This window comes from Populus nigra, chromosome 4 (genome assembly GCF_951802175.1).
Source record: "Populus nigra chromosome 4, ddPopNigr1.1, whole genome shotgun sequence".
NCBI lineage: Eukaryota > Viridiplantae > Streptophyta > Magnoliopsida > Malpighiales > Salicaceae > Populus > Populus nigra.
Window position 1 is genome coordinate 1,237,826 of NC_084855.1, and position 26,504 is coordinate 1,264,329.

Below are 26,504 nucleotides of genomic sequence, written 5' to 3' on the forward strand. Positions count from 1 at the left end.
GACACAGACAGCCTTTGCAATGGGCCCATCAAAATTTCCCAAAGCCCACTTCATCATCAGCCCTTCTGAAAAGGACACAATCCACGTGGATACTTGTAGACCCAGGAGGCAGGAGAAACGAAAGGTTAGAAACTAGATTGTTTTTTACCTTTGAGAACGAATGCCGTTCAACACTAACGTTAGTAATGTGTTTGGAAATGTATTGTTTGATGCTTTTATAAAAATATTTTTAATTAAAAATATAATTATGTTTATTTATTTCCTTTTTAATATTAAGATTATAAAAAATACTTAAAAATTATCAATAATGTATTAAACTACTTTATCCGTAGAGCATAAGACATGAATAAATAATGTATTTGTTTTTACATTTAAAAAATGCTTTTGAAATTTTTGATTTCTTTTCTTTAAATTATTTTTAAAAAATAAAATTATTTTAATAAATTTTCAAATAAAAATAATTTTAAAAACAACTACTATCATAATTACAAATATTATTTAGAATATATTTATTTTTACGTATTAAAAATATTTTTAAAAAAGTTAATTTTTTTTTCTTTACTTCAAATAACTTCTTTTTATATTTATAAATTATTTTGATATGATGATGTAATAAATAATTTTTTTAAAATAAAAAAATAATATCTAAAAATATTTATAAGTGAAAAATAATTTAAAAGATGTAGGAAAACTTATCACGTTAACTGGCGTTGTTGACACGAGATAGAGGACACGACAGCATTATTGTGGGCCTGTTTTTCAGACCGCCACTTCACACCGTCGAACACAAACGTCAGGTTTAAAACGACAATCCCCAGCCCCATTACTCTGTTAATTTGTGTCAAGGCTTTTTCTCAGATTCCAATTCCCTCCATGGAAGAGCGTAGAAAATCTTAAAGTCTAATCCCTTTAATAAACGTACGTCCATTTGGAGACCTTGCACAAAATCCACCAATGGAAGCTAAACTACTGTTACTGTGAAACCACAACGTACAAAGTGGGACCCTAGCCATGGCAAGTCCAAGGCACAAAACCCCATGCAAGATGCAACGCCACCGCTACTCCTTTTGTGAACCCAGCACTCTTGATTTTTATTAATTCAATTTCAGGCTTGATACTGCGAGTCAGTGCACAGTCCTGCAACCAAACTATACTTCTTATAGCCTGCCATACCCCGACGTGATTGAACAGAAAGAACCAAAGAACAAGTACACTAGCATAGTATTCACTTCTACGTTATCGACTAACATTTTCTCCTCGAAGAGAAAAAACTTGGGAAAAAATGGGAACTCTTCTGTGTCTTCTTCTTCCTTTTCTTGTACTACTGTTCACTGCTTGCAGTGGATACAGTGAACTTGAAGTCCTCTTGAAGCTGAAATCTTCCATGTACGGACATAATGGCACTGGCCTTGAAGATTGGGTGGCTTCTCCTACATCTCCTTCAGCTCATTGTTTCTTCTCTGGAGTCACGTGTGATGAGAGCTCACGTGTGGTGTCACTTAATTTGTCGTTCAGACATCTTCCTGGTTCAATTCCTCCAGAGATTGGGTTGTTGAACAAGCTTGTGAATCTTACTTTGGCCAATGATAATCTCACGGGGGAACTTCCTGCGGAGATAGCCATGCTTAAATCTCTCAGGATTTTGAACATTTCTGGCAATGCTATTGGTGGGAATTTCTCTGGAAAGATCACTCCTGGCATGACACAGCTTGAGGTTCTTGATATTTACAACAATAATTGCTCGGGTCCACTGCCAATTGAAATTGCAAACCTGAAAAAACTCAAGCATCTTCACCTGGGAGGGAATTTCTTTTCTGGTAAAATACCAGAGGAGTACTCGGAGATTATGAGCTTGGAGTTCTTAGGCTTGAGTGGTAATGACCTTTCAGGCAAAGTTCCTTCTAGCTTGTCTAAGCTGAAGAATCTCAAGAGCTTGTGCATTGGGTACTATAACCATTACGAAGGAGGTATTCCACCTGAATTTGGATCATTGAGTAATCTTGAACTTCTTGACATGGGTTCTTGCAACCTTAATGGTGAGATTCCTTCTACTCTAGGCCAATTAACCCATCTGCATTCGCTGTTTCTTCAATTCAATAATCTCACTGGATATATCCCTTCGGAATTATCTGGTCTAATTAGCTTGAAATCACTTGATCTTTCAATCAACAACCTCACTGGGGAGATACCCGAGAGTTTTTCAGCTTTGAAAAACTTAACACTCATCAATCTCTTTCAAAACAAGCTGCACGGTCCAATCCCAGACTTTGTTGGTGATTTTCCAAACCTTGAGGTGCTTCAGGTTTGGGGAAACATCTTCACATTTGAGCTTCCCAAACAGCTCGGCCGGAATGGGAAGCTGATGTATCTGGACGTGTCATATAATCACTTGACAGGATTGGTTCCTCGGGACTTATGCAAGGGAGGGAAATTGAAGACGTTGATTCTCATGAATAATTTCTTCATTGGATCACTTCCTGAAGAAATTGGCCAGTGCAAGTCCTTGCTCAAAATCAGAATCATTTGTAATCTCTTTACAGGCACTATCCCTGCTGGGATCTTTAATTTACCTTTGGTGACCCAAATTGAGTTGAGCCATAACTATTTCTCCGGCGAGCTTCCACCGGAGATTTCAGGAGATGCACTAGGCTCTCTTTCGGTTTCTGACAATCGGATTACTGGTAGAATCCCCCGGGCTATTGGGAATTTGAAGAGTTTGCAGTTTCTATCTCTGGAAATGAACAGACTTTCTGGTGAAATTCCTGATGAAATCTTCAGTCTGGAGATCCTCTCCAAGATCAGCATCCGTGCCAACAACATTAGCGGTGAAATCCCAGCTTCCATGTTCCATTGCACTTCACTTACATCCGTTGATTTCAGTCAAAACAGCATCAGTGGGGAGATTCCAAAGGAGATTACTAAACTGAAGGATTTGAGTATTCTTGATCTCTCTCGAAATCAGCTTACTGGTCAACTACCGTGTGAAATTCGATACATGACAAGTCTTACAACTCTAAACCTCTCCTACAACAATTTATTTGGCCGGATCCCTTCTGTCGGCCAATTCCTGGCGTTCAATGACAGCTCATTTCTTGGAAATCCAAATCTCTGTGTAGCAAGAAATGACTCTTGCTCATTTGGTGGTCATGGCCATAGAAGGTCCTTTAATACTTCAAAGCTAATGATCACTGTCATTGCTCTTGTCACTGCGTTGCTGTTAATAGCAGTGACAGTTTACAGATTGAGAAAGAAGAATCTGCAGAAATCACGGGCCTGGAAGCTCACTGCATTCCAAAGGCTCGATTTCAAAGCAGAGGATGTGCTCGAGTGCTTGAAAGAGGAAAACATTATAGGCAAAGGTGGCGCTGGGATTGTCTACCGTGGGTCAATGCCAGAGGGTATTGATCATGTAGCTATCAAACGACTTGTTGGTAGAGGCACCGGACGAAGCGATCATGGCTTCTCAGCCGAGATTCAAACACTTGGAAGGATCAGGCACCGAAATATTGTAAGGCTGCTGGGGTACGTATCAAATAAGGATACCAACTTGCTGTTGTATGAGTACATGCCAAATGGGAGCTTAGGAGAGCTTTTGCATTGTTCAAAGGGAGGCCATTTGCATTGGGAAACCAGGTACAGAATTGCTGTGGAGGCTGCCAAGGGACTCTGTTATCTTCACCATGATTGCTCTCCTTTGATTATACATAGGGATGTGAAGTCCAATAACATATTGCTTGATTCGGATTTTGAGGCTCATGTTGCTGATTTTGGGCTGGCCAAGTTCTTGCAAGATGCAGGTGCATCAGAATGCATGTCCTCTATTGCTGGCTCCTATGGTTACATTGCTCCAGGTCTGTGATTTTCTTGACTAAATTACTAATTATCTTTCTTTATTAGCTAATTATTACAGATCGTGTCAGCAGCATGATGTGCATATATGCTCCGACACCATAGTATATAAGCTTGTATGCTCGTTCAATCCATTAACTTTATGAATTGGGTGTTATACATTAATTGGCCTCGTTTGAGGTCCATATTGAGGTAATTTGGTTACTTTACACGCTTGGTTTTATGCCTAATTTTCTGAGGTAAAAGATCTTTTTGAAATTACTTTCCGAGTAATGGCTTTCTAGTCACTACTTTTAGAGAAGCCTTTTGAATTCAATGCAGCTACCTAAAAAATTCGAGCCTTTCTAGTCATTACGTTCTCTGATTGGTTTGATGTGCTGCAGAATACGCTTACACATTGAAAGTGGACGAAAAAAGTGATGTTTACAGCTTCGGTGTTGTGCTGCTGGAGCTGATAGCAGGGAGGAAGCCAGTAGGGGAGTTTGGAGATGGGGTGGACATAGTGAGATGGGTCAGGAAGACCACGTCAGAACTATCTCAGCCATCCGAAGCAGCTTCAGTCTTGGCAGTTGTGGACCCCAGGCTTAGTGGGTACCCTCTAACAGGTGCCATTCACCTGTTTAAGATAGCTATGTTGTGTGTAAAAGATGAGAGCTCAGACCGGCCTACCATGAGGGAAGTGGTTCACATGCTCACCAATCCTCCACAGTCAGCCCCAAGCCTCCTCACCCTTTAGATTTATCTGGGCGCGCATGCACTGAAGTCTAGGCTAATAATGTTCTTGAATGAATAAAAGCAAAACCTAATTCTAATAATTTTGTGGTAACATGGACTTCACTGCTGTAAATTTTCTTCTTGTATATTGGGGTTAGCCATCTCCTCTGCTCTGTGCTATAAAAGCTGATTAGAGATCACCATATTTTCATCATCTTCGAATGTACTTAAAGCTTATTGTGCATACAGGAAACACACCAGCATCTATGATTTTTGTAACATTTCTGGGCCATTGAAATAAGCTTATCTACTGGGATCTTACTATATGGTAAGAAGCTACTACAATACCGTTATCGACCCAATGCCAGTTTAAGCATTGGGCCATTAGATATTATCTATCAAGGTTTTCCTTGATCATTTTATCCAAATCCAACGAGTGTAAATAATAATAGATCTCTTATTTTCGGATGCTCAATTGTTATTGACATCTAATGGGTTGTGTTGTCATTTTGGTCTTAGTGTGGTGGTTTTTATTTTATTTTTTTGGTATGTTTTACTTGTAAAAGATATTAAATTGATGTATTTTTTAGTATTTTTTAATGGTTTTGATATATTTATGTTAAAAAAAAAATACTTTAATATATTTAAACAAAAAATATTTTTAAATTGCATCTTCTATCGTAACACCAAACATCAAATCCGATAGCATTATTGGCTTGGCAAAGTACTTCACCAAATTGCTATCGACATGCCTTTGTCTAGAGGCAGCATTGGCCTATGTATTTTAATATAATTTTTTACATCTTCAAGTGTAATTGTAAAATTAAAATCATGTTTGTTTGCTGAAAATTTATTTATTTATTTAGAAAGTAGTTTTTATAAAAAGTGCATTCATAGTAAGTGAATTATTTTTTTTTATTGATATCAATTGAGATAATATAAATGTGTTGTCATTTTGTTTCTAGTGTTTGAGAATGTGATAGTTTTTATATTTTAGTATGTTTTACTTGAAAAAATATTAAATCGATGTTTTTTTAGTTTTTTTTATGGTTTTGATATACTGATAGATAAAGAAATTCAATTAAAAAATGATAAGAGAAAAGCAAATAACAATAAAAAGAACAAGAAACAAAATTGATATAAAAATCAAATTAAATCAAATTATAAAAAATGAAATTAAAAAAATAAATTTAAAACAATAACAATCAAAATATTGAGGATCAGATTTGATATTATCAACAAATAACAAGATGTTTTTGAATTTTTTGCAACTTCTGAAAAGTGTTTTCCGCATAAAATAAAAGGAAAATACTTTTCTATAAATCAAGTCAAATTTTCCTTTGACTTGAAAGTATTTAATGTTAACTAATTTTTCTAAAGGTAAACAAATATAAAAAATTTTGGAAAGTAATTTTTAATAAATCACTTTCCATGAAACTGATTTAGTTGGAAGATCAAATTGAGGGTCGGTAGATTAGTTTACTACTAGATATGTTACCTGTCTGTTATTGCAGACCGAACAATATTTTTTTAATGTAGAAAAAGTAATAGGTTAAAAAAAATCAAGTCACTAGTTAAATTGGTAATTTAGATATTTACAAAAACAAAAAAAAGCAACAACACTAAATAAACTGATAAAAAAATAACTAAAAAAAACACCCGAGCTTATTTGGATTATCAAACAACTCAATGCTAACCTAATTGAAGAAAAACTAGAAAAAAGAAAGTCAAACTTCAAATAAAAAAAGAAATAAAACATGAGCTTAAAAAAAAGGGGAAAAACCAAACAAACCTAGTCTAATTTAAAAGAGTTGTAACTTGTTAAATCATGAATCCAAGTTCAATTAAGAAGTTTAAATATCATTAAATTTAATTTTAAATGATAGAATCGTTTAAAAAATTAGTAATAAAAAACTTTCAAAAAAAAATGAATAATAAAAAAAAGAATTGGGCTAAAATTTGAAAGGAAAAAACCCAATGAGAATGAAATCTAAAAACAATATCGCAAACAAAAAAAAAATACAATTAAAATAATCAGGACCAAACTTGAAAGATTAAAAAATCATAAGAGATGAAGTTGAAAATCATTTGCAATATGATGGATTATTTATAGACTAAAAAATAGTAAGGGTGAAATAGAAAAAAAAATTGTTGAAAGCTAATCCAATAGAATCAAACTGGAAAAAATAAAATAAAAAGTTAAAAAATAGAATTAAACCAAAAAAATAACAGAACTAAAGTTAAAAAAAGAGATAAAAATTAAAACAACATCAATTTAGAAAAAGATAAAAAAAAAAAACAAGGCAAGCTTCTTAAACCTAGTTTAATATCTAAAAGCCATATCCCGTGAAATGTTTTACCTGTATTCAATCAAGAAACATAATTTTCCATCAATTTAATTTCAAATGATAGGATTGGTAGAAAAATATCAATAAAAAACCTGCACAAACTAAAAAAAATGAGGATGAAATTTGAGGAAAAAAAAACCCAAGAAGAATGCAATTTAATGAAAAAAATAAAAAACAATCCCAAATAAAATAAATATCAATTAAAACAAACATGACCAAATATTAAAAAAAATCATAAGGGGTGAAATTAAAAACACATATAAAAACAAAGCAAAACCAAACAAAATATCTTAAATATAGTCAAATCTTAAGAAGCTTGCAACCTATAAAACCCTGTATTCGGGTTTTATCAAGAAGGTTATTATAAGTAAATTTAAAAGTATAAAATTTTAAAACTTGTCAAAGCAAAAGAATTTTAAAAAAATAGCCTTGAGCGAACTCAGTAGCCAACCCGAGTCAACAAATCAAACACATGACCTAAGATATGAAATCGGGATGACCCTATAAACAGGAAAGAAAAAAAATACCGCAAACAAAATATTAAAAAAATATGGAAGTTGACCTAGGCTAATCCTTCAGATCCATTACCCGGGTCATGAGATTTGGATGATTCCACTAAACACAAATTCAAAAAAATAAGAAGCGAGATTCTTAATCAAACAAATATTATGGGATACTATTGAGGGAAAAAAATCAATAAAAAAATGTAGAACAAAAAAATAGCAAATACATGAATTAGGAATAAATTCAACATAAAAATTAAATGAAATCAAATTTTTAGAGAAAAATCAAATGAAATTAAATGTTTAGGGGTGAGATGGTAAAACATATATCCATTAAGAAAATGACTTAAAAAATAGCAATTAAAAGAATTATGATCAAATTTGACATAAAAATTAAATGAAAATAAATGCCTAGGGGTGGAATTGAAAAAAAAAATCAATCAATAAATATTCAAAACAAAACAAATAGAAATTAAAAGAATGAAGATTAAATTTAAAAATAAATCTAAAAAAATATTGCAAATAAGAGAAGAAAGATTAAATCAAAAGCAATTTCGAGTCAAACCACGCTGAACCACCATACATGCGCCACTTAGAAAGAAAAATAACACCGAGACGAATCAAATAATATGATGGAATCACGGTTACAACTATCAGAGTTGGCCGCACGAGCCACTAGAAGACGGCAAAACAGCTGACGCGTGTGAGGCACGCATGAACATCTTTTTTGTTTTATTATTTGTACAAAATTTAAAATGTCATTAAGACTAAATGATAATAATAATCAAACTATGATAAATTGCAATCAAGCCCCCGAAGTTAAGGCTTAAAGAATTAAATGGTAAGGGTAATGTGATAATTATGTAAAAAGTATTGAATTATTTTATTGAAGGGTGGTAATTTTATTATGTATTAAAAAATATAATTTTTAAAATAACATTGGTTAATCCTTAAAAGGATATTTATGTTTACTTGGAAGCAAAGACAAAAAATAATAATTTTGAGATAAAATAGTAATTATATTATTATAATGAATAATAATATACAATAATACAGCCAAAGATAAAATTACCAAGGCTATTAGTTTTTGTTTTTTGGATAATTCGTATCCGACTTGGAGTTGACCCACTCTTTCTCGTTTCGCAAGTGACTTCATATCAGAAATTGTTCTGTCAGTTGGGCCTGGATTAATTCAAGATTAGGCCCTTTTCAACTTCTCAGTTTTTTACAGAATGGCAATGGAGGAGGTCAATCAAGCATTAAAAACCAGAGTGGCCATAAGAATTGCTGGAAAAATAAATATAATATTGATGTGAAGTTTGGAATTGAAATCAAGTGAAATGAGAAATAATTAGGAGAATCATGCCTTTTCTCTGTTGGACTCAACAACTGACCATGATGGTCCATGGACCACATCTTTTTAATGGTCAGGTTGCTGATATAATACTTTTGGGCACCTTTTCTTTTCTCAGAGATTCATGCAGGGCATATTGGATTGGATTTGGAGTCTTAATTATTAAACATGGCTCGGATTATTAGGTTAATTTGAGATCAACAGGAAAGAGTTTTAAAAAATTATTTGGAAATCAATAAAATATAATCTAGTTAAAAATCCAAGTTGATTCATGAAGTATTTATGTAATGGAATGTATAACCGCACTAAATGTCTCAATCCCAGCCGATTAAATTAAGCTTTTAGCTCTTATCCATTGTAGATGCCATTTCAACATGAAGATGCACCATTCTTAATTTCACAAGCATTCTAGATATGGTCCGGTCCCCCTCTTGGCCTCCTTACCCTTCAAGCAAAATGGAAAGTTGACGTGAAACACGAAATTTGAACAGACAAAAAACATAGAGGAGCAGCGATTAGCAGGCTGCCTGGTTGTTGTCCACGACTAAGATGATGGAGATGGACATCTCAAGAGAGCCTCATGCAATGGGCCCAGCTTGATCGTGGCAATCTACTCGGCTGCAAGACCCTGTCGATTCGATGTTCAGGTAGATTATTTCACTCGGCCGCTCGCTCCAAGTTTATAAAATATTTTCATATACTTTTAAAAAGGTATAATAGTTTAGCGGAAGGTTTTTTTTTTTTTTTTTTTCAATTTATACACACTTTAACTAATCTTTCAAGATTTTAAAATTAATAACTATATAAATTTTTAATAATTCTAAAATTTATAGCACTTGAATTAAGAAATAAATTTAGAATCTGATAAGATAAGTTAAGGTATATTTATTAAGATTAAGTTGATTAATTTTATATATAAAAGTTGAGAATTCAAGTTTTTTTGGTTTTATAAAAGAGTAACTAAACGATTAAAAAAAATGAATTAGTTTTTTTTTTTGGACAAGGAAGAAACGGTGCTACCAAACTTGGAGTAATTGGCATCAATTTTTTCTAAGTTTTTGAGGAATCACATTTTTTTATCTTAAAAGTCAGATTTGAATTATTAGCTGATTATAGTTAATATCATTAATCTATTACAAATAAGAATGTTTACTGGACACAAAAAAAAAAAAATATGATGCATTTTTCTGTTTTCTCTCTCCTTGATTTGTCCGTGAACTTATTTTTTAGAATTCTTTTATCGATAAATATTATAGAATTTCTGATCTTATTTTCTAGATTTCCTTTGATGAAACCTAGAAATATATATATATATATATATATATATATATATATATATATATATATATATATATATATATATAGATTGATTTTGGAAATCGGCATCGAGCAATAAAGACATGGATGGTCATGAATGCATATTAATCAATCCATAAATCACCTTCTACGTGCCTGTGACCACACGATTACTCTATATAGCATATTTAACTCCCTCGACGTCAATTAATTAGGTAAGGTTGGTTACATATATTTTTCATGAAATAATTAACAATTACATAACATGGTTTCGATCTGCTTGCTCGATCTATATAAGAAACCAACTTGTTTTATGCATTTCCCGCACCTTAATTAGGATAGGAATATGTTGTCCAACTAATAATCTCAACAACTTATTTCGTCCTTAACGTCTCATCCTACACTCCACATGATAGTATGATGCAGTGTAATTGAATATATTTTTAATTACGGATCCAAACTTTAAACAATATTTATTTTTTATTATTTAAATTTGTTTTCCATCTTAAATTGTGGTAAAAATTTATATTTTTCCTAAACTTGTTCTTATAATTTATATATTTCTCTAAGCTTGTTTTTTCACGTCACAACTACCAAAAACAAATATAGTATTTCAAGCCCAGCCTAAATGGAATTTTGAAACTTGCATGCAAGTGGGGAAGGACATGGAATGGAATAGCCACGGTGCTTAATTGGCTGTCCGAAAATATATTAAACCATAGTTTAAAGTCTAGAATAAAAATGAGTAATAATTAAACCTTGCTTATTTTCGTAGCAACTCTTGTTGTCCATGTCTAGGTTTAAAATCTCTAAGCACTTGAGCGCCTAGCTGTTGTGGTCAATCGTGTGACTTGTTCCGCCCCCGTCTCGGGTTTGACTCTCTATGTGCATGCCTGTCACCCCCGCGGTGCCTAACCTGCCCCTGGGCTTACAGGATATCCAGTGGGCCGTGGGGAATAGTCGTGGTGCGCGCAAGCTGGCCCGGACACCCCACGTAAATCAAAAAAAAAAAAAATCTCCAAATTTCACCTCACTTACCTACTAATGGGAAAGTCGTCTAGTCTCTACCCTATCACAATCCTGTCTGCAAGAACTAGAACCATCTCTTGTGTGATCAGTGAATACATTTGAAACTGTATTTTTTAAAAACATTTTTTTTTAATTTTTTTTTATATTTTTAATGTGTTATATAGTATTAAAAGATATTATTTTTATATATTTTTAAATAAAAAATTACTACCATAACATTCGCAAATATTCCCAACTAGCTGACATTCATTATAGAGTTACCGCAGCAGACGAAGAAAAAGGTATCTTTTCAGAGAGTGTCCAAATATTATTATTTCTGAGAAATATATGGTTTTTCAATATTTCTTTAATTTACAGAGTACAATTTTATTTTTCTTTTATTCCTTTGTTATGGTTCACATTTTCTACAAAAAGGGACATGGATTCAGAAAACACATCTCGAAGTGAAAGAGGCATATTTCAATATCAAACATGTTAGTTAAAGCATATCGGGGCCTGAATAGATGGATTTTCATTTTCATCAGGGCTTTCAAGTTCATGAATACAATAAGCAAGTAGAGTGAGGAGTCCCTATCTCAGTTTTCATAGAATTTGCTAGTTTTTTACATGCAAAATATTTGATATGTAATATATTTTTTCAATCTTTAACTTTAAACGTATTTTTTCATATAATATTTTATTTTTAAAAGACTTTTTAATAATAATTATAGTAGCGAGACGACAACAATAATAGAAAAAATAAGAATAAAGTGGTTGTGATAAAAAAAAATGATGGTAGAAATAATGATGATAGGGTGATCATGGTGGTTATAATAGAAGTTATGGTGGTGGAGGAGGAGATGACGGCAATAACAACAATGATACTTGTGATAATAGTGAAATGATAGTGATTATGATAGTGAGACGACTATCACAGCAACAACGATGGAGGTGGAAATTGTGGTGGTAATGAAAAAAATAATGGTGGAAGAGATAGTGGTGGTAATAGCTAAAATAGCTAGATGATATTATAAGTGAATTACTATTTGTAAAATATTTTATGAAATTTTATAAATTAAAAATATTTTTTAGTGAATAAATTAAGTTTGAAAGTTTAGTGTGAAATATTATTAATCAATCAATTTACTTGTAAAATGTTTTTAAAAAATAAATATAGAAAAAAAAACCCGGTTAAAAATCCATAAAACACTTTCCTACGCAATATATTACGAAAACAAACGGACCCTATAAGTGCACAAAAATTCCACTCCAACATCATGAAACGTGTATGCCACACGTGACCCAGAGGGGAGACAATTGACAGAGACAACGATGTGCGATGTGCCTCCTCTCATTTTCTGCTGATGCAACCTATCCATCTCCTTCCGTTGAAGCTCATTACAGAAAAACAGCCCCACGTTAAAGCATTCACGAAGCTGACAGTTTTTTTCTGTCCTCGAAAAATATAAAATTAAACGACACTTGTTCTCACCACAAATCATATTTTAGTCCCTGGAAATTCGATAATTTTTAGTTTTGACTTCTATGAATTAAAACTTTTCAATACCAACCTCGTACTCTTAACATGGCATTTGTCGTTAGGGTACGGCTATATATATGATACGGACACAATAGTATAGTTAATTAATATCTAGTGATAACGAATCTTTTATATTATTACGATTGTTTGATTAATATATCAGAACAAAAATAAAATAAACATATATTTTCTAGTTAAATATATAAAAATATTAAATAAATATGTTTTTAAACAGTTTTTCAGGGCATGAAATACTAATTTTTATATTTTTTATTTTAAGACAACAATCAATTTGGAAATCCAAATATAATAATTGTTGTTAAATGGTTAAAAAACATAAATAAAAAAGTATATAGTTTTTCAGCTTTTTATATCATGCCCATATCTTTATCTTACTCCTTTTTTTAAAAAAAAAAACCACACATTTAATTATGCTTAAAAATCTATACAAATTCAAGGATAAACCAACAAAAATTTTTAAAAAGTGATCGGTTATCAGCTTCTCTTGGCTGTTGAACAACAAACAGTCAGTTTGTATTTTTTTTTTTCCAATATCTCAGACTCTATATATATATATAAAAAAAAGGCAAAACAAATCGTAAAATGTTAGCAGTCGACTTAGAAAAAGGCAACAAACGAAGGACATTCCATGTAAAACCAAGCATCCATCGTCACCGGTTGACCAGACAAGCTAAGCTACCTCGTCACTAAAACCGAACCGGCTCGAAAACAAACGGCTCGATCGCACACATCGCACGTGGATTTACCCAACTTTGAACTAAAACCGACTAGAAAATTAAATTATATATTTTTTTGAAATTAAACTAAAAAGAGAAAAAAAAAACACAAACTCGAAGAACAACAAACTCTTTTGCCCTCTGCTCTCTTTTCTCTCTCAGGTAACCTCAAAGAGAACACCAATACGAGGGTTTTATGCTCGAAACCTAAAAGTCACAGACAGAACACTTCAGTTTTAGAGAGAAAAGGTGAAAAGGAGAGATTTCTTTAGAGAGAGAACCACACAAAAGTTTTCGAGCGCTGACGCTGTTTCACTCCCCAGCTAGGGTTTTCGTATTGATTTATTATAAAGGTATGAACTTTATATTAGTTTCTTTTTGGAGATTTAGTTTTTTTATTTGTTTTTTTTTTATTTCCATTCATGGGATTTATTGTTATTTAATTACTACACATATACAAGCATTGATTAGGGTAATCTTAATTCAGTTCACAAAATTACTTGTAATTTGCACCATATCTTTTAACAATAAGCAATAAACAATACCTAGGGTTTTTCTCTTGCTTTCTTACATGGATGGTTTTTGAATTCTAGGGTTTGATTTTCTCTATTCATGTTACTGGGTTTTTGAAATGTAATTGCTGAAATTGAAGGAAAAGTAAGTTCTTCTTCATTGTTTTGAGCTGATTGTCCTTGAAATTTGTTTTGTTTATCCTTTTCAATTGATGGGTTTTCATTTTACTGTTCCTTTCTCTAATTAGGAGTCTAGTGGGATTGAAATGGTCTATAATTTGTGGGTGCTATTAAAAAGTTTTGATCTTTAGATAGTGTTAGTGTTAATTTTAGAATAGTTTTTATGTTGGTGCCTGTCATCAAATTTGTGGACTGATTACCTTTTGTTTTCTATAATTGGTATTGGTGGGTTTGTGTGATCAGTTCTTCTATGACCCGTGTTCTTATTGAAAATGTTTTTGACTTGTGTTCCTATTGAAAATGTTTTTGGTGTCTGTGTTACGAGTGTTGATGAAGGGATTTTGGTATGTGTTGAACATGGACTGATGGATTGATCCGTGCACATAAGAGAAATCTGGTACAGTGATGCTGGCTCGGAAACTGTATTTCTGTTATGCTTCACAAAATCTTTACATAACATGTGCTAGTCGAGATAATAGACACCAAGCATAATGTAAAGTATGTTATGTATTGAATTCTTGCAGCATATCATATATAGAATGAATTAACAACTTTTGTTGATGTTATTATAGTGTATCCAATCACTTTCTTGGTTAGGCATTTTAAAAGCTGGTTGTGCCAAGGACGTATGAAAGTATGTGCGCATGCTTTGGTGTCATTCATTGGTGCTTTATATGTTTGAATCTTGTTAAAATGCTTATTCCACGAATGTGTTTCTCGATATAAAAAGAAAGAGAGAAAGCTCCTCACCAGAATTCCTGCTATCTTTGGTTTTGTGCTGTTTTTGGGTGCCATGAAAAAAGATAATGGTGCCCGATCCTTACAATCGTTCTGCATTCTCTGCTTAATGCTCTGATGCTTCAAAGTAAGTTTCCTAGTGTTCGAAGAGACAAAAGCCGTAGAGTAGAAAGAGGGCCCCCGGCCCTACCTAATTCTGCATGAAAACAGTCAACTGTTCCATTCCCCTCTGAGAAAACAATATCTAACTCCCAGTTCGAGGTTCCAAATTCAAACTAATTATATGATTCACCATGCATTTTCCATTATTTGTGCCATGATTACCAGCCTACAATTTGTCAGATTCCATGCAATCTACTATCTGCAGCTCTAGTGTACCTAGCAAACTGTGTTAGAGGAGGCAAGTATTGATTATATTTGATAAAGGAAATTATACTCAACATGGAAGGTCAACTAACCTTCCCTTTTTGCATTTGTTGTTCTTAATGGGTAATTTGTTTACTGTTTCTTCTACATCTCTTCTTCTGTTCTTTTTGTAAAATAAGAGTATTCTGTGCCTAGGGATAACCTTGACACACTCTCTTAATGTTCTTCAATTTATATTATATATTTATTCTGGTTTCTACAGAGACTTTATACCCTGTAATGAATGAATTGGTCCATCTCATGCTGTTATGTGGTTTTAGTTGGTCTTTGTTTAGTTTCCGAGCACATGTTTTTTAATGACTTCTAAGCTTAGATATAATAGGTGTTTTTCAGCTAATAGATACTGTCTCAAGCTGTCCACTTAGAGATTCTATTTTGTCCCTTCCACAGGGTGTCCTGTAAATAGTTCTGAAAGCCACTGTGGTTCTTGATAGAAAAGAGCAGATTATTAAGCCACAAGGACTTCTTCAATGCTTGGAGGTACATTTAAATCAGTATGACACTTGAAGATTTCTTTACCCTGACTGAGATGAAGGATGGGCTCACAGCCCCTTCACGAGTCCATGAGTTGGTTGCTGTAATGCAGAAAGAGAAACATGGTGTTTTGAATAATGTTGGAGATTCAACCAGGCAATGGGCTGCTGTTGCAAGCACAATTGCTGCTACAGAGAATAAAGATTGTCTTGATCTTTTTGTTAACTTAAATGGACTATTGTTTATTGATAGATGGTTAACGACTGCTCAGAAGTTCAGTAATGAAACAAGTGAAGGCTCTGTAGAAGAGTCAATTACTGCCTTATTAAGGGCTCTGGAAAAGCTGCAAATAGACAAGGAGAGGTCCATTTCTTCAGGGGTCTGGGGCACTGTTAATAATCTTCTTGACCACAGTAGTTCTCGGGTTCAGGATAGGGCAAGGGCATTGTTTGATAGCTGGAAGCCTGGCGAGGTTAGTGATGCAATTCACCATGATGTTCAGAGTGTTGGGGCATTTGATGATGTTAGAATGAATGACAGCGAGACTGGAAAAACTGAATGTGTTGCTGTCAAAGTTCCTCTTTCAAATGGAAGTGCTGATGTAGAAAATAACGCTGCAGAACAAACTGGGGATGAAAGTTTGCAATCAAGAAACTCAAATTGTCTTCAAGCAGAAAGCGTGCAGGATGTACTGATTCAAACTAATGATTGTGATCATCAAATTTTAGACCATAGAAATTTGGAGGATAGAACGCAAGTTCCTCTTACTGCTGCTGTGGATAGATCATTAGATCCTGTTAACACCTCTGTTGTGTCAAAATCTGATCAAGAAAGCCTGTCACTGAAAGAAAAGTCCCCAGTAAGTAGTGCTGTGGAAGAGAATGTTTCCACTGAGCCAGATTCAGAAGCTCCAAAGATGCTCACTGACAAATCAGCCTCTTCTAGCAAAGTGGAACCTGGAGCTATTTCCTCGAGCAATGTTGCTGCAATTGCTGAGGAAATTGTGTCAGAATCTGCTTTGCAAAATAATGTTGATGCCAAAGAGGATAATTGCTGTACAAGTACAAGTGGATCCAGTGTTGTGGCAATACCCGTATCTACATCAAAAATTGGGACAGATGAAGTGGAGAATAGAGATCAATGTCAAACACCTATATTTAACTCCGGTGCTGAAGATGGTGAATTTTCTCCTGACCCTCCACAGCACTTGGCTGGCAACAAGAGCCCATTGGAAAAACCTGACAAGTTTGGGAGTCTGTTTTCACGGATGGAAGATGTTGGTGCCAGTGATGATGATAGAGAACATAGCAGTGACAGGGCTGAGGATAATTCTGATTTCTCTAAACCAACCACAGATAAATGTAGTCCGGATTTGATTGGCAGAAGAAGATCTGATATTGAGCTTGAGTATGGCATGGTTGATGCTCTTGAAGTTGCTCGACAAGTTGCTCAAGAAGTGGAGAGAGAAGTTGGAGATTACAGAGAACAATCCTGCAGCTCGTCTTCTGAGAAAATCTTGGAAAGTGGTATTAAGCAGCCAGGTAGCCCAGATTCCATAAATGGAGAGCGGGACCTATCCACTGAGATCCCTCCGGAAAATGTGCCAACTAGACTGAATCAGTCTTCTGAGACGTGTGCTGAGCAAGAGGGGCGCTTAATTGATTCAAGTAATCTGGAAAATGAAACAGAGAATGGCATGCATGACCTGGAGTCTTCTCAGGTTACTGAAGTGGCTCAAGAACCAGAAGTTAATACAGAGAAAGGCCTGTGTGATTTTGATTTGAATGAAGAAGTCTGTTCCGATGATATGGTTCTTCCTATGAATACATCCCCCGCCCTGATTTCCATTGTTTCGGCTTCAAGGCCTGCAGCAGCTTCTGGATCGCCTGCAGCTCCTTTGCAGTTTGAGGGAAATCTTGGATGGAGAGGTTCTGCAGCTACTAGTGCTTTTCGTCCAGCTTCCCCACGCAAGACTTCTGACGGGGACAAGACTGTTGAGACTGTTGAGGCTGGGGGAAGCAGCAATTGTTCAAAACAAAGGCAGGTGTGCCTTGATATTGATCTCAATGTGGCCGAGGGTGGAGAGGAGAAGGTTGTGGATTTAATTTCTTCAAGACAAATTCCAGTCTCATCAGGCTTCCATTCTGGGGAATCTTCTTTAGAAGTGGGCTCGAGAAGACCAGAGAGGCCCAACCTGGATTTAAATCGTACCAGTGATGATGGTGATGCTTCACTGACTGATCTGAGAATGGAGGGGCAGCTATTTTACCCACGGAACGGCCATCGTAGTCCATCTCCTGCTTCTTCATCTTCTTCAATGCAGCCTTCTCTGAGGAACTTTGATTTAAATGATAGACCTTTCTTTCATAATGACTCTTTGGATCACGGGCTGTATCATAGCAAGTCCTCCCAAACTGCAAGTGTTTTTGGAGGATCTAAACTAGGTGATCCTGTTATTTCTATCATGGGTACTAGAGTGGAAGTGGGCAATCGAACGGAAGTTGTCAAAAAAGATTTCATTCCGCAGGCTCCGTCCCTGCCAAACAGCAAGCCTCTGGAACCTGTAATGGGTGCTAATCTTGCAAGAATGGGAGGTGTTTTGGGTATGGTTCCCGCTCTGTCATACACTCATGCTCCTGTTTTTGGGTACAGTGCATTGCCAACAGCACCCGCCATATCCATTCCTTCAGCTATGTATGGTTCTGCTGGCTCCATCCCTTATATGATGGATTCAAGGGGAACCCCTGTCATGCCTCAAATAATGGGCTCTGCACCATCTGTTCCTCCTTACTCCCAGCAACCATTCATAATGAGTATGAGTGGTGCACCCCTGAGTTTAAATGGCGCTGGGCCCTCACGGCCTAGCTTTGACTTAAATTCTGGTTTTGCAATGGATGGAGGAAGCACGGGTGGTTTGTGCCAGCTGTTCATGCCTGGCCAAGGCAGCTCACAACCTTCTTCAAGCACTGGAGCGGGTGGGAAAAGGAAGGAACCAGATAGTGGGTGGGAACATGCCTACTCGTTACAATATAAGCATCCGCAACCCCCATGGAGATAGAAACTTCCAAAATTGTCAGTGTGCCCACTATTGGAACCAGTTTGATTAAGTCTCTGATGTAAGCTGATTAGCCTAAGTGAGGAAAGCAAAATAAAATTGGGGGCAAATGTTAATGTAAAATGATTCATGAGATTAATTGCCGAAGGAGGAAAAGTAAAGGAAGATTAGGTTTTTTATTTGTTTTTGTTTTGTTTAGTTTCTTCCGTTTCTGTGTTTCAAAGAAAGCAATTTCAATCATAGAAGCTTGGTACATGTAGCTGTAATTTATCTTCGTCATATAGCACAGAAATTTAAAGGAACTAACTTTGTCTTCGAACTTATTTTTTCAAGTTTTTCCTTTCCTGATGAACAGAAGCAAATGCTACAATTTTTGCTTGTTTTCTATTGAAGAATTGTGTTCCGCCTGAGGCCCAGATTGGTTAACGACCAAAATTCCTTTCCGGAGATCTTGAAAGCTACAAAAGGGTTGTGGAGGGGTGAATTTGCAGCGCTCTTGCATATTGGATAAAACAAAATTAGCTGCCTCTGATGACTAATCGAGCCAAGCAACATCCTGGGAGCTAAAAAACAGAAGACCGACGAGGCCAAAGGTGGTCAAGATGTCAAGGCTTGGTTACGGATAAAGGAATGTCCTCGTTCAGGTCCTACCCTTGATATTGACAGTGTTAAAGTATGATTTTGATTATTTGTTTAAAGTATTTTTTATTTGAAAATATATTAAGATGATTTAAAAATATTTAAAAAATATTAATTTAAAAAATAAATAATTTTTTTTTTAAAATACTCTCAAAACATAAAACCAAACAGGGATTTAGCAGTTACCATCCTCAGTGAAGACCGTTCCAGGACCTGTGGCGGTATGATGAAACCATTGATATCTTGTAATTCCTGAGCCCACAGAAACAACTCAGATAATACAAGACAGTTTCTGCTGACAAGAAAACTTTTTGACTTGCTGCTCGTAGTAGCTTACATATTTTTCTAACACGCAATTCCAGCATACAAGGTAAGTTGAGTTACATTTTTTCTCAGAAATAATAATCAAGAAACTAAACCCTAGTGAGGAGAGGCCAGCGAGCCTAGAGACCATTTTTTTCCACAAGGCAGCATAACAGATCAAAACTCTGTGGGCCAACTGCCAGCATATTGCAATCTATAAATCAACCCAGGAAAGCATTTGTTAATAGGGTTTGATGTCACCTAGTGATACTGGGAAAAGAAAATACAGGATGGTAAGTTGAAACATCAAGGGAGATGATGAACGCTTCATTTGTATGGATGCTTTTGCTTTCGCACCATCAACGGTTAGTATCTGCCTGCCTCTCCTCCAAAATCAGCACAGCTAAAGTATAGAACCTTCATAATTTATCGAGGTAAATGACCACATAATTTGATGGCAAACTTGATAGGGCTACCTCCGCTTATACCTGAAAAGAGAAAATGGGTATCAATGAGTATCTCATTCCAGTACTTGGAATGGTCAAAATCGGTTACTTCTGAAAAGAATATTATTTTGATATTTGTAACTAAAAAAGTCTTAGAACCTTATTCCAGAATGTCCTATCTAAACAAATCTATAGCATCTAAAGATATGCGCTAGCCTACTTTTAGAGGATTTTTGCAATACAAGCATCTCTGCCGGCATCAGGGTGTGACAAATAAAAAATCTATCACTAGGATCACTGCTGCAGTAATAATGCTCTGTATGACAATGCAGGTATCGTAGTGTATTTTATTTTTGGGAATCTAAAGATCCAGGTTACACCATCCTAAGAATACATAGGGCATTCATAACGTCAGAAACAGAAAATTTATGCAGTAATAGGACCCATGATGTGTGATAAGCTACTTGTGAGTAGGCCCGCGGTTAACTGGTAGCAATGACTTAGCCAAGACCACTGCTATTTATGTAGCCTGTGCTGATAGAGATATGCCTCTTGCAGCTTTGGTTCTATGCCATAAAACAGCACGTAAAGGATCTAGAAAGACAAGTACTGAGACAAGGAGATATATCAAGCTGATTTGTACCTTGATTTGCTCTTAGATGAATTCTTGGACTTCCTGTTTCTTGTTCCACTACTTCTCTTCTGCTTTCTCTCACTCATGTCCCTCTGGAACAGCTCCCGCATTTCTTCTGTCCTCGATTGAGTTCTTTCAGGAGGCGGCTTTGATTTCTTACCAGCCTTCTTCTGCACAATCTTGCCAGCATCCAATGCCTTCTTCACAGCCTCTGCTGCTTTCACCCGACGGTAGTCCAGTATTTTCCTTCTTATTTTTTTCCACTTCCCTGCATTGCGATACAAGCAACTCATTTCACTTTGAAAGGAGCATGAAAGAACCCTCTGCACATAACAAAACTTTAGCACTGCAATAGTTGGCCTGGTTTGATGATCTATGAAACCTGAAAAGCACAAGATACATGTACATACAATATGCCAAATCGAATCCTGCCACATATACATCTTTGAGAACTATAGCTGAAGCGTTTGTCTACTTTATGATTTGATATTAGTCTGTTCAAAATAACTAGTGCCAAAGACAACATAATAAGATTATATGCATGCACGATTTCTGCACACAGAAAAGGAGGGGACACGTACTTCTGGTTTCTCAGTTAGATCTTCATCCTCTAGCATCTCTCTGGCTGTTTGTAGTTTTCGACGCTTTTTACAGAGTAAATCTTTCTGTTCAACAGATATTAGGTTTTTTTGGGAGAGCAAATCTTTTCAATCAGAAAATGATAACATTAAATTGCAGAAAAACAATCACTTCACGCTCTCGCTTCCTCATTTCCTTCATTTTAAGGTCTTCAGCTTGCTGGGCACTCATCACCTCATTTCCAGAGCCTAACCGATGACTGCTGCATCCAAGTGTACACACCGTTTGATTGGTAGGAGAAACTAACCTTAAACTTGTATTGCTTAATATAAAGTCCTGAAAGTTGAACTGAAAGAGGAAAATCATTTAATACAAGAGAAAATAACTCAGGTTGTGAGCATTCCATTTGTAAAGAAGAAAAGCATTATTTCTTAGGAAGCATGCTTCCTCTAGCATAAAAACCATCTTCACATGATTCTTAACCCCTTCACGTGTAAAATTATAAAAGGAGATCAAGAGGATAAACTTAATGCATTACTCAGGGTTCCTTGGCACATGACAGTGGATAAATCCTAGCCTTCTTTATCAACATTTTCTAAATGGCTATGGTACTGGCACTTTTCAATGGCCAGAAAAACAAATTCAAATTCCAACGTACGACTGGGACCGATATGTCTTTGAACGTACAAGGCATAACATAAACAACCACAACAGTATAGAAATCACCTTTGCTGCTAGCATTTTCTGTCTCTCTGTTACAAACCAGGTCCTTTTGGGACTTGAAAAGATTTCATCCTTGTGCGCAATCATAATTTCTGTCTGCAATAATCACAGTAAGAGTGCATGAACTCACTTTAGAGCTTTCCCAAGTTAACATCTTCCAAAACCACAAAATAATTCTATACAGATATAGTAATGACCTTCAATGCAATGCGATGGCCAAAAAATAGAAATTAAAAACCAAAAACAGAAGACTAGTACTCAAGTTATCACTATGGACAATAGAGTAAGTGCATTATATCTCTGACAAGATCAACAGATAAGCAGTCTAGATGGAGAAGGGCTAGATACCTTGGTCGCTTCCATCTCAGCTTTTCTTAGAGCTCTCTCTTCCCTGCAGTAATTGAACATTGACAACTTCAGCTGCAAAATAAGAAATTGTTTTAGCTAAAAGAACTATGAGAACAGAATTCCATCAAGACCTCTCCTCTTGATGAATGTCAGCCACTTGATTTTCCATTTTCTCAATTATCTGAGAACACTTAGTAACCGATTGCTCTGCAACGATACAGCTAGCTCTTCAACGATACAGACAACATGACCTCTGGGTGAGTCATATTCAACAACCACATGGGTGAAACTTCTAGTTTTAACATTAGAAACTTCATGCAGAAATAATGAGTAAGACTATCTCCAAATTCTCCTTTCAAAAACACACTTCAGTGGGATCATGTAGAATATCGCCTTCAACTGATCAAAGCATCCACGCATAATGTTCATGACAAAATATTTAGCAAATACCGAGGGATCAGCTATCATAATATAACAAAATTGAACATGAAGAGCCTATAAAAGCTAGAAACAAGAACTACTCATCCATGAGTTAGTGTGTTAATTCTTTCGAGTAGATTTAAATGGTGATACTTTAGTCCAGAAGCCATAAATACATTTTAATACATTCCTTCCCATTGTTTTAGGAATACATTCAATATTCTATCAGATGCAACACAATCCACTCAGCCAAACTATTGTGATAGCTAAGAGGTAGGTTTAAATTTTAAAACCGAAGAAATTCAAGACAACCACTGTATCTGACATCTTCACGGTTTTGAAAACATTTTCTTAGGGTTTTGGTGCTGAAAATGTACATGGTTTCTCCTAGAAAGCCATCATGAATTTAAACAATAGGAAGGAATGTATTAGTATCAGTATTCCTTGAAAGAGTGGATGCAGTAGCCAAAAAATAATTAATATGCTAAATTAATGGCTCAAAATTAACAATATATAAGACAAGAGGCAGATGTAGATGGTTTATCTCTCTTTGGGGTGTCGACGTAGGCCAGGAAAGTGAGAATTATCTTAGAAGATGAAAAGAGTAATACGGTATAAATTCTAAAATTCTAACTAGAATAAACTTTTGGGTTATACTAAATAAAATAACTAATAATAATCAAAATAAATCTAATAAATAAAATATAATTAATAAACTTCAACTAAAAATTCAAATAAATTAAACCAAAATCATAATTTAAAGCTCAATTTCTCAATGAATTTTACTACCCTTTATCGATTATATATAATATCATACAAGTGCATAAATAATATCTCGGATCTAATGTCCTCACCATCTCTCCTAGGGTTTGAGAAACTTAACTACATCGAGTATAATTCAAGGCAGCTCTAATAATACTTTCAAAGATCATGATCAAGTTATTGTGACGTCTCTTTGATTATCCAAGTATAGTCTGAAAGTAGTCGTCTAGCTTTGAATGTCAATTAATTTAAACAAGCTCATAAATCATTTAATTGTAAGAATAATTAAAATATCATGCTCTAATATCAAATTTGATGCAGAACAATAGAAAAAAATAATTAAAACAAGAAAAAAAGCTTTTAGAAAAAGAAATTAAGAATTAAAAGTAAAGAAAGATAAGAAAAAAATAAGTGTTAAAAAAGTCTTGCAACTCTGTAATTTTTATTCAATTAATAAAATATTCTTTAACATTTAGAAATATAGAATATAAATACTAAAACTCTAATTAAAATAAATAAATGGACTTATAGTCCACTAAATAAAATATTTAATAATAATTAAATCAACCCAACAAATAAAAATTAATTAATAAAACTCAAGTACTAAAAATTTAAATAAATTAAACCATAACATAATCTGAAATTCAATCTCTTGTTTATAATTATGTAAGTGCATGGACAATATCTCAGTGTGGTGTACCCATCATATATCCTTCTCTACCGGCTCTTGCAGTACACCCACTCCATGAATGTAACTGCACAGAAAAACAAAGAGATATGAGACACCACAAAGCAGCGAGCACGCTCAACAACCCAGAAACAACATTCAAATGTAGCACGATGATAGAATATTCAGATGAAAAACTGATGGTGTGTCACCATCAAGAAATAGTTAATAACTGTCTGAACACCAGTATTGAAATCAAGTCCCTAAAAAGGAAAGAAAATGTCAAAAAAGTACGTAAACTATAGTATCCAGCTTCCAAATCTATAGCAGATAAAAGAAGAGGAAAAAAGGAGAGGTGAGCGAAAGAACATAAAGGTTGAATACTCCCAAGTCCCGACGAACGAAAAATATATGGAAATCATTCAGAATTCTTAGCTTCCATTTCTTGAACACCCCGGCACAAAGAAACCCTTAAATTAACAAGACAAGACTAGAAAAGGGCCAAGCAGGTGATATTGATGTGACAAAGCAAATTTACTGTATAAAAAGGATTGTGTAAGTTTTATGCTTCCACTCACTCGGGCAGCTACATTAGCTGCAATCAAAAATCAACTCGCTGCTTCCTGAAAAGTTCCAAAGCCTGCAGAATATAACCATTAATCAGTCCGAGAGGCAACTTAAAATCTAAAAATACCAAGCTAGCAGGCGGTAGGCACTGTACTATCCCCAGAGTTATAACATTATAGTAGTTACTTGTTTCTGGTTCGGAATCCGAGGGACTAGCGTCGTCGGTGTGGTTAGTTATAGGAGTGGAGAGTTGTTAGCGAGCTTGGAGATTTTCTCATCGATGGAAGTGGTGCTTCGACGAGCGTGTTCTTCGGCGACGGATTAGGAGTAGGAAGCAAAATCCCATGGCGACTGCTTCTGCCGCTGATTTAAAGGCTTATCTTCTCCTCCTCCTTCGTCTTCTGATGCTTCCTTTTCTTCCTCTTCTTGCCCTTCTGCTTCTGATAGCTCAACTTCTTCTTCTCTGGGAGGCTCAAAGATGAAGCTTGGAGCCATTGAGTTGGAGTGAGAAGAGGCAGGGAGGTTTGTGCTGGCTGCTTTGAAAATTTGTTCAGAGAGGCAATAGAGCTCAATTTCTTGCGTGGACAGTCTATTGAGGCCCAAATTGAAGATGATGGGCTTTTTGAAGTGGCTTAAGCATTGTTATTATAACTATCAGACAAGGAGGAGCTTATGCCCGGGTCAATGTTACTATTAAGGGGCCCATTTAAGATTTTCTTGGACTAAGAGGCCCATGTTGCCGGCCTTCTCGGGTGAGCCCAGATGTATAGGACATTGAGAATGAGATTTCGTGCCTTCTCTCCGGAATAAGATTATGCGTGCTTTTTTAAAACCAGAAATAGTTTAGGCAGACATCGTTTTTGCTTTGCAAATCCTTTGGACGGTAACAGCGAGGTTTGGAGTTAGAGCCTAATTGTCACTCGTTTTCTGAATTAAATCAACTAATTGTACGACGAGGCTTTAACCAAACCTTATTAGTTTTGAGCTTTTTGATGCCTGATAATTGAGTTGTCTGGACGAGGAAGAGAGATGGAGATACTGAGAACAAAGAGAACACACGTTTTTTTTCAATAACAAAGAAATTCACTCCAAAACCCTTTGAAAAACAAATTTACTTTAGAAAATATCTGGAATATTGTTCATACTACATGTATACAAATAGAGAAACTTGCTTGCGAGTTCGAAGAAATGACTCGACTTGAAAATATCTGATTACTCATGAGATTTTAAATTTAATTAACATATTATTTATATTGCATATATTTAGATAGAAAAATCTGTTTGAAATTCAAAGAAACGATCCCATATGTGACATTCATAGATCAAATTATATAATTTTCATTTGTAATTATACGGTGCATCTAATTAAATTAGAGAATGATTAATTTTACACACAAAAAACATCTGATGATACTTCCATAGCTGTAGTGAGTTTTATTTTTGGTTCTTTCAAGAGTAAAATGAAAATGTTTGGTGAATTTTTTAGAAAGATAATGAGAACGTCTATCGGTTTGAGAGAGACTGCATGGCGTCCATGTTTGTTTTTCGATTTAAATTTAAATTTTATTTAATACTGCAATCCTAAAACATAGCATTTATTAAATATCTCCGGGTGCTAATTTTTTTTATTTAAAAAAAACCAAAATTGAGATGCCAAAGAAAATCCAGCAAAGCTCTGTTCT

The 26,504-nt window shown here is 35.0% G+C and overlaps 3 protein-coding genes across 5 annotated transcripts; 2 read left to right on the forward strand and 1 right to left on the reverse strand.

Annotated features, from left to right (window-relative positions):
* Positions 1-1,282: 1,282 nt before the first annotated feature.
* LOC133691355 (receptor protein kinase CLAVATA1-like) lies at positions 1,283-4,585 on the forward strand. Its single transcript, XM_062111825.1, has 2 exons — positions 1,283-3,851; positions 4,233-4,585. Exons 1-2 carry the CDS (start codon positions 1,283-1,285, stop codon positions 4,583-4,585), a joined length of 2,922 nt encoding a protein of 973 aa, XP_061967809.1.
* An 8,858-nt stretch (positions 4,586-13,443) lies between these two features.
* LOC133692274 (uncharacterized) lies at positions 13,444-19,036 on the forward strand. The gene is made up of 2 exons (XM_062113090.1): positions 13,444-13,702; positions 15,596-19,036. Exon 2 carries the CDS (start codon positions 15,702-15,704, stop codon positions 18,735-18,737), a length of 3,036 nt encoding a protein of 1,011 aa, XP_061969074.1. The 5' UTR covers positions 13,444-13,702; positions 15,596-15,701; the 3' UTR covers positions 18,738-19,036.
* Positions 19,037-19,681: 645 nt separating this feature from the next.
* LOC133691936 (DEAD-box ATP-dependent RNA helicase 28-like) lies at positions 19,682-25,345 on the reverse strand. Of its 3 annotated transcripts, none has more exons than XR_009841763.1 (8): positions 25,009-25,345; positions 24,834-24,895; positions 22,538-24,343; positions 22,407-22,449; positions 22,062-22,154; positions 21,338-21,594; positions 20,766-21,024; positions 19,682-20,164 (listed from the first exon to the last, which is right to left on the reverse strand). XR_009841763.1 is itself a non-coding variant. In XM_062112563.1 (2 exons), the coding sequence occupies exons 1-2, from the start codon at positions 21,197-21,199 to the stop codon at positions 20,149-20,151; spliced, it is 450 nt and encodes a 149-aa protein (XP_061968547.1). In that variant the 5' UTR covers positions 21,200-21,327; the 3' UTR covers positions 19,682-20,148. The 3 variants fall into 3 exon arrangements, 1 of the variants encoding a protein (XP_061968547.1); XR_009841762.1 differs by having other exon boundaries at positions 21,338-21,683; XM_062112563.1 differs by lacking the exons at positions 21,338-21,594; positions 22,062-22,154; positions 22,407-22,449; ... (1 more) ...; positions 24,834-24,895; positions 25,009-25,345 and having other exon boundaries at positions 20,766-21,327.
* Positions 25,346-26,504: the final 1,159 nt, after the last annotated feature.